General features: G+C 40.1%; 1 protein-coding gene across 1 annotated transcript; it reads right to left on the bottom strand.

Moving 5' to 3' along the window:
• Positions 1–3,458: 3,458 nt before the first annotated feature.
• On the bottom strand, positions 3,459–4,577 carry LOC137283972 (testis-specific serine/threonine-protein kinase 3-like). Its single transcript, XM_067815640.1, has one exon. It carries the CDS (start codon positions 4,575–4,577, stop codon positions 3,459–3,461), a length of 1,119 nt encoding a protein of 372 aa, XP_067671741.1.
• Between the last annotated feature and the right edge of the window lie 4,446 nt (positions 4,578–9,023).

Raw genomic sequence — 9,023 nt, 5'->3', positions numbered from 1 at the left:
TGAGACACGTGATGTTATCATGTAGCCTGTGCAACACCGTGTATACTGACCTACTGAGACACGTGATGTTATCATGTAGCCTGTGCAACACCGTGTATACTGACCTACTGACACACGTGATGTTATCATGTAGCCTGTGCAACATCGTGTATACTGACCTACTGAGACACGTGATGTTATCATGTAGCCTGTGCAACACCGTGTATACTGACCTACTGAGAGACGTGATGTTATCATGTAGCCTGTGCAACATCGTGTATACTGACCTACTGAGACACGTGATGTTATCATGTAGCCTGTGCAACATCGTGTATACTGACCTACTGAGACACGTGATGTTATCATGTAGCCTGTGCAACACCGTGTATACTGACCTACTGACACACGTGATGTTATCATGTAGCCTGTGCAACACCGTGTATACTGACCTACTGAGACACGTGATGTTATCATGTAGCCTGTGCAACATCGTGTATACTGACCTACTGAGAGACGTGATGTTATCATGTAGCCTGTGCAACACCGTGTATACTGACCTACTGAGAGACGTGATGTTATCATGTAGCCTGTGCAACATCGTGTATACTGACCTACTGAGACACGTGATGTTATCATGTAGCCTGTGCAACATCGTGTATACTGACCTACTGAGACACGTGATGTTATCATGTAGCCTGTGCAACACCGTGTATACTGACCTACTGAGACACGTGATGTTATCATGTAGCCATCTGAGGCACCACTATGACAACGTCTGGTCTGTCATCACAGGCAAATTCCCACTTCAGTTCACAGTAACTTTAAATGGAATTAATGACGAGTCTCTTCTTCAGCACCTTATCGGACGACCCTGCGATCCAATATCCGACTCTGGATGCAGTGAACTTGTCTATGACCTAAGTGCATCATTTGTACTGAAAATCATGGCCATCTACCAAAGGGAGCTTTCCATTCAAAATTACGAACAGTGACAATCGTTATACAGATGTCCTGCACGTATGAACTATAACAGATACACGGTATCATGTACATAGGTTTCACTCTACTTCGCAATTGCTAACCCAGTCTTTAATTATTAACACCTCTTTTGAAAACATGTAAATGTTTATCGTCTGTCCAAATCTGTAAATATCTCCGCAATAATCTCCTAATGGAGGAAATAAAGATGATAATGATGCATTATGCTCCTGGCAATTACGTGTTAAATGGAATCTCAAACAAAACGAAAGAAACTGAACGATCATTTACATTGTCATGAATTATTTTGTTTTCGCATTCAGAAATGTTTGACTGATACCTAACGAAGGAAGATCTACGCTGTTCACAAAAATCCTGATAAACGGGATATCAGGGGTTATTGCACAGAAACTCGCTGTTACAGAGTTCCGTCCCTTGGACGTACCAGACTCTGCTGCCTTTGGGCTCGTGTCTTGGAATCCTGCACGTACTGAGATAGTAATGTTTTTTTCTGTCTATTATGCGTCCGCTCGTCTTTTCCACAACATAGATCAAAGCAGAGTATAGCTCCGGTTGCTTAGAGGTAATCGCGTTCGCTTACCAAAGCGCCCGATCGTCACGATGAATACGTGGGTTCGATTCCCATCATGGGTACAATGCGTGAATCCCATTACTGATGTGCCCCTCCGTAATGTTGCTGGAATATTGCTAAAAGCGACGAAGAGGTAAACGCACTCACACACTCAGTCGTTGGCAGAAGGGCACGTAAATTCTTCACATTGACACTGGTATGAAACGAATTTCTGGTATTACCAGCTAGTATATTGCTGCAGCGACTTAAGTTTCAGACCTTTCACTAAGTGAGTGAGTGAGTGAGTGAGTGAGTGAGTGAGTGAGTGCGTTTACAGCTAGTATATTGCTGCATCGACGTACGTTTCAGACCTTTCACTACCCCAGTGAGTGAGTGAGTGAGTGAGTGAGTGAGTGAGTTTACAGCTAGTATATTGCTGCATCGACGTACGTTTCAGACCTTTCACTACCCCAGTGAGTGAGTGAGTGAGTGAGTGAGTTTACAGCTAGTATATTGCTGCATCGACGTACGTTTCAGACCTTTCATTACCCCAATGAGTGAGTGAGTGAGTGAGTTTAGTTTTACGCCACACTCAGCAATATTTCAGCCACATAGTGGCGGTCTGTAAATAATCGAGTCTACACCAGACAATCCAGTGATCAACAACATGAGCATAGATCTGCGCAACTGGGAACCGATGACATGTCTCAACCAAGTCAGCATGCCTGACAACCCGATCCTGTTAGTCGCCTCTTACAACTTCACTACCCCAGTGGCTGACGAGGCAAACAGTTTATCTTCCAAACACATATGTAATACAGTTCAATGGAACTGCATGCTGATGTTTAGAAAATGCATTGTCGTGTTCAGTATGATGCTTGTTTTATTTACAATATGTGACAAATATGAAACATATTCCCATGAAACAAATATTAAGAAGAGTCCCACAAAGTACAATATATATTGTATTGAATACATACACGACAGAACCATTTTCACCTCGGACACGTTACTCAAAAGGGTGAACATGTCAGTTATATTCCCTTTATTTTTATTTTAAAAACATCCGACAAATCATATCTGGAGTATGAGTACATCAACAAAAAGAAAATCAATGTATTTTAAAGAATATTTGAAGAAAAAACAACCAAAAAGCATTAATTCATAATCAAGCATAGCGGCAAGTATGTGGTTAAAACCAAATAGCTTAGAACGTTGTAAGTATGTGTGAATGTGCCGAAATCAACAAGGAGTTTTCATGAACATCTTTTCACATCATGCATTAATCAAGCTTACTGAACAGTGAATAAAAGAAGTGGTTGAGCTGAAGTTGAAGTGTGCTAAAATACAATTGTCTAAAATGAAACAGATGCTTAACCTAAACCGAATGAACATTCATAATCCAATTTATGAAACTAGGCACTGAAAACAGGAATGTGTAAAAACTGAAAACCAAAATATATATAATCAAAGAAGTATTCTCCCTTTGAAAGCAAATTAATCATCAAACCAATAACTAACGTATAGAATTTAGAATCGGACAAAAATGATGCATTAAGAAATATAGGCGTTCCGAATGAAGGATGTATTGTTTAAATGCACCTGTTCTTTCAATACACATAAATTAGTAATTCAACCAGGAACTGATGTATTGAAACTTTTATCAATCCTTCAGACGGATTGTAAAAATACGGCTCTCAAACATAGCATGCCTTTTTAAGAAATTGCCACTATTTTAAATACACATCTAGTTTGATGTATCAAAATGACAAAAAAGCTTGAAATGTTACATAAAAACGCTACAAAGAAATATTTATCAGATAAATATTTTTGTCCGATTAAGTAATAGAATCTAATTACACAGAGATCATCTTAAAGTGAGTAAAGGTTGCAGATCAATTAATAAAACGCAAAACTAGGACACAATGGATTATTGGAGTTCCTCCACGTCTTCGTCCTCCGTTTTTCCAGACTGGGAACAAAGCCAGGCATTGTTCAAAATGTCTGTTGTGGTATACCGTTTGGACGGATCGGGCTCAAGTATTCTCCTTATCAAGGCCTTGATGTCAGGGTTGATTTTATCCTTGACTTTGGATGGAAAGCATACCCCTTCTTTCTGGCGCTGCACCATCTTCTTGATGTTACTGTCATCAAAGGGCATGGAGCCACAGGTTAATATGAACAATATGCAGCCTAAACTCCACGTGTCGTTCTGACGAGGATCGTAAGGAGTTCCTTTTATCAACTGTGGAGATGCATAGGCCGCACTGCCGCAGAAGGTTTTGCTCGGCTTACTGTTTTGATCAAACCTACGAGAGAAGCCGAAATCGCTGATGATCACATCCCCATCTTTCTTTATGAGAACATTCTCGCATTTCAAGTCCCTGTGTACAACGCCTATTTCATGAAGGTAGTGCACAGCACTGACGATCTGCTTGAACATTTTCTTTGCCACGTTCTCTTTGGGCGCGCCGTTGTTCATTATGTGCTCCAGCAAGTCTCCTTTCTGAGCATAATCCATGATGATGAACACTGACTTCTCTGTCTGAATGATCTCCTGGACGTTAGCTATGCGCTCATGTTTGATGCTTTGTACGATCTCCAGCTCACGGGGCATGAAGGTCTGTACATAATCTGCGGGTGCCCTCTCTCTATCTATTACCTTCGCTGCAAAGATCTTTCCATCAGAAATCCTCTCGACCAGTCGGACCTTGGCGTAGCTACCCGAACCTATCTTCGGCCCCAGCATGTAGCCCTTTTCCATTATAATCTCCGACATGTGCAGAAATTGCCTCGACGTGGCCGAAGCTGCCCTCGGCATCTTGATGAAATTATTCCACTCGTATTTCAGGAAGTCAAACGATTCTTCGTGTCGAACTATTTGCCTGACTGCCCAACTGAGTCTTGGGGACAGCGGCTGACTAAAAAAGCGCACAACCCGCCGGACAAACTTTCTAAATCGACTGTCCTTTTGAAGGGATGTATGAAAGTCTTGGAACTTCTCTTTTGGTTGCCGTCCGGCAGACTCAGATGTCAAACACGCCAGCATCAGCAGTCATCGGGAGTCTGTTTCAACCTCCGAGTACACCAGCGAGCAACGTTGCCAATGACGACGTCATCGACACGGATGACCTTCCATGACCCCGACAATAACGTCACGTGATAATCAGCGCCTTATGCCTCCCCACTGCGTTTTGATACGTCATATAAATATTATTTCGCATCACTGTGTGCGGTTGTGTTTTAGACGGGATTAAAAGGCGATTTTGAAAGCAATGTAGCATTTAATGGTATGTTTCAATGACTTAAAGAAATACGAAGTGTAGAAAAGAATAAGAACTTATAAAGCGAAGCAGTGGTTCTAATGGCTACATAGTTTATGAAGTTATGTTATCTTGTCGCAAATGTCGGCATTAAACGGACAAATTACGGACTGATGGGATGGGATTCTGTATATTGTGGAAAGAGGGGTGACCAAATGGCTTAAAGCGAAGGAATTGCACAGCAGATTTGCGTCCCTTGGGCATGCCAGATACTTCTTCTGATATTCTGTTTTTGTAATCTTTCTCTTGGTGTCGGCATTCGTGATATAGTGAATTATTTTCAGGCCAAATTCAGGTATAGCTATTGAAGCTCGACTGGCTAGCAAATTTGGACACGCTTTCGCTCACTGCCCAAATCGGTATTCAACCCAATTTACTCAGTATAGTGTCTGAGTGGTATAGTCATACTGCGGCAGTATCTCTGATAGCTGGCCCACTAAAACGGCATTCAACCGACATGGTTTTAACAGCCCCTCGTGTTGGACGCCGAGGTTAGGTGTGAAGAGTTGCGTCCCTTATATTATTAGCAAAGAGCTCACCTGACAAACCTGGGACGTACCTGTTGTTACCTTGGATTCCCGTTAACATATCGCGTCTCTCATTTCCGCTTTCTTAATGAAATACTGTTATTTTGAGGTGGTTTAGATATATCTTTACTGACTAAATATAATCAATTTAAATAATACCTTAACAGACTGTACTGTAACAGAGAGCGAGTCGGGCTGTACGCAGTTTTTAGCAGTTCCGTGACATTGTGGCCATGTCGGGAATCACATCCTGTTCCTCGGCCTGACAAGTAAACGTTTGAATCAGTCTGAAAATTCATTCATTTAGAAAGTGGTCAAAAAAAGCATACGTGATAGTTGGGATTACTCTTCCCCAGTAATGTACAGATTATGATACTTCTGACTGTTTGAGCCTCGAACTCTCAATCAGCGATCTAACCCATAAAAATGGAGGTGGAACAACTGACAGTTTGGGCCTGTGTGAATCCCTCTGACAAAATACACCTGATGAAAGTGGAAATAGATGTGTGACCACTTGATTTTATACGTGGAAACACTCACTGGTTGAAGACTAAGCGAATATTGAGGAGAAAATTAGTCAGTTTTACATTTTGTTCAAATGAAAATATATTTTATTGTGCAACCTATTGATGAAAGCTACTTAAGGACTACGGCGAACGTGTTAAATCTTTAAATAAGGTGAACATCACCACAAACAAACCGTTTCCCTGAAAGACTTTATTTCTTATGTTTTGAGATGTTTTGACTTACCCTCCTTATGCCACCCATTGTATTATTTCAGTAACAAGGTTGACGAAAAACCCATATCCTTATTAAAAAGTTCAAGAGTCTTCTATGATAATTTTTTTTTTTTTGCTATATGAAAATGTTAAAGAGCACATGTGCCCAAAATGGAAACATTATTTGATTGTCATGATTTTGATTGGCGTTTGATTCTGGATACTTGCAGAAAAAAATTAAAAGATGTGAAACTGTTAGATTTGCAATATAAATTTATCCATGGAATTGTTTATACCAAAAAGAACTTTTTATAATGACTATGGCTGACAATACCATATGTTATTTTTGTAAAGATTCTGTTGAGACCTTGTGATGAAACCAAAACTTTCTGGAAGAAACTTGAACAGTGGATTACGACACGTATCCAAACATGTATTTTGACAAAACATTGATTTGGTTTGGCTTTTTAGGTAAGTACACACTATTGAATCACATAAGTATTGTTATCTGCTAAGAGGTATATTTACACTTGCTCTTTGAAAATACAATTCCAAAAGTAGACAATTACTTGAAGATATTGAAAGACATAATTACCACTGAAGCATTCATCTCTAGGAGGAATGATACTGATGAATTAGCCAAATGGTTTCCTCTCACCCCTGAATTTAACACGGAATGACTATTTAATCAAAACATGTTACTGACATTGATAATTATTGTACTTATTGTACTTTATCTGAATTGAGCCGACTAGTCGCTATGTGCTCATATTCATCTTTATGCTTTCTCATATTTTGGTATTCACTAACTTGGGAACATTAAAAAAAAGATTACGAAATACAATACACTAGTTACTACAAAAATACATTCACAAAAAACAACCAACCAACCAACCAAACAAAACAAAGACGTTAGATTACATTGTTTTCCCTTCTCAATTCCCCAAAGCTGTGGTCATTTACGCACTGCTGTGATAAATAAATACTTTTACCTAAGCACCTTTAACCAAATAATGTTTGGTACACAAATAAAGCGACTTGATAAATTTAAAGACGAATATAAGGTGATCTAAATATCATACAAATATTCGTAAAACAAAGTTTTCTAAAAAGAGCATTCGTTCCCCTCTTCTCTTTTACGCTCTGTCGCTGGTTGAAAACGGGGTTAACGAACACATAAATTACGAATCATATTACAGAAAAAGGCTTCAATAAAAGATATATATTTAAAATTATATACAGTGAGAGGGTGCATACAAAAGCATAGGAAATTCACTGAGTGAGTGAGTTCACGCCACTTCGAGCTATATTCCAGCTATATCACGGCGGGACACACCAGAAATGGGCTCCACGCATAGCACACATGTGGAATCGAACCCAGGCATTCAGCGTGACGAGCGAATGCTTTAACTCCTCTGAGCCCCACCGGCCCCAGCAACGTAATGTACAGACACCATGTTAAAGTGTATTTACTGTATCAACAATGTATTTAAACGGCGTGGCCCAAAGATACCAAATGCCCTTGAGCACGTCGCCCCTCCACAATTACGTATCAATTCAGTTATCAGTTGCCGTGACATTGCCTGACACAAATAACAGTGACCTTACTTGTGCCATTCGGAACACACTGAGTGTAGCTAAATGACGTTGTCTGCCGATGTACTTTGAGCTCTGACAGCGTGACATATACGTGACATATACGACAATCACTTCTCAGTCAATTCAAGATTTGGTAGATTCTCACGTGTCGATAACTAGAGCATTATGATAACGGTATCAGATAACCTGATGCCGATGTAGGATACGTTGAATCAGCGCGGTCACTGACTTTATTATACAACTGTTCACTGACTAGAAACAGCGATACCCCATTTTTTCGGCGGGATCACCACAGTTAAACTGAGGTTTAAAAGTTCGGGAAAAAGCATTTGTACTATTTCTCCGTAAAATGCAGATGCTGGTACTTTTGTTAGGTTGAGTCCCACGCACTCGAAAACGATGGAAGCCGCCAGATATCTGGTACTTCAGTTGGTCGAGAAGTCTAGACGGCTGATTTTGTGTCCTAGCGATTAGATGCCTGATTCTGAGTGTGTGGGTTTGAATCCTGGATGAAACTCATCCAAACAAAAGTAAGACAATCCGTGCAAAGTGTAATCCCAAATATTACGTATTGCAAGTTTCCGTATTCATGAGTGACCACTTTTAACAGTTTTCAAACTAACTTACTGTGAGACAGGTTATTGTAGGAGGAAAGCATTATGTGATGATGGTCACAGATATTTTTCACTTTGATTGAACCATAGTGCTCGGTACAAATACTACAATGCTCAATGTTGCGAACAATACTAAGGTAGACCGTTTGGTTCAAACTTGTCCAAGGGACGCTACTCTGTATCGTTAGATTTCAGTGCACGTACTGACGTGTGTATACATGTGTGTAAACGTGTGCGTGAATTTTCTTCAATGCACAATGAAAGCAGTGTATAGCCAGCTCACTGTAACGAAATCCGGTCATGTCTAAATGTCAGGGCTGGGTATTTTGTATATTGATGATGAACTCATCGCATGTCCAGATATGGGTGCGAAATGTCTGAGTGGGTATGTTATGGATGAGGAACACCTAGCATGTCTACATGTTTTACAGAATGTCGGGATTTGGTATATAATGCAGTGAACATGAAATCTACAGTCTGTGTATTCGTGAAAATGTATTTACTGTGCAATACTCCTTACAAGTCCTTCCTTAACTCATAAAATAACATATGACATAATAAGAAAATTGGGAAAAAATATGTCAAGGGTCAGGCTTACTGATGCGTGTGATTACACCCAAACTGCACAGCTCATGTCAAGCACTGGATTGTGTGGTCAAGACCCAGTTTGCTGAGTGCAAGAAAAAAAGAAACAAACAAACAAACAAGAAATG

This window comes from Haliotis asinina, chromosome 5 (assembly GCF_037392515.1).
Source record: "Haliotis asinina isolate JCU_RB_2024 chromosome 5, JCU_Hal_asi_v2, whole genome shotgun sequence".
NCBI lineage: Eukaryota > Metazoa > Mollusca > Gastropoda > Lepetellida > Haliotidae > Haliotis > Haliotis asinina.
Note: the sequence above shows the minus strand (reverse complement) of the source record. Positions and strands in the feature narration are given on the sequence as shown.

What these genes read in the sequence shown, in the direction of transcription:
- LOC137283972 (XM_067815640.1), bottom strand. Translation starts at nt 4,577, where the DNA reads ATGCTGGCGTGTTTGACATCTGAGTCTGCCGGACGGCAACCAAAAGAG.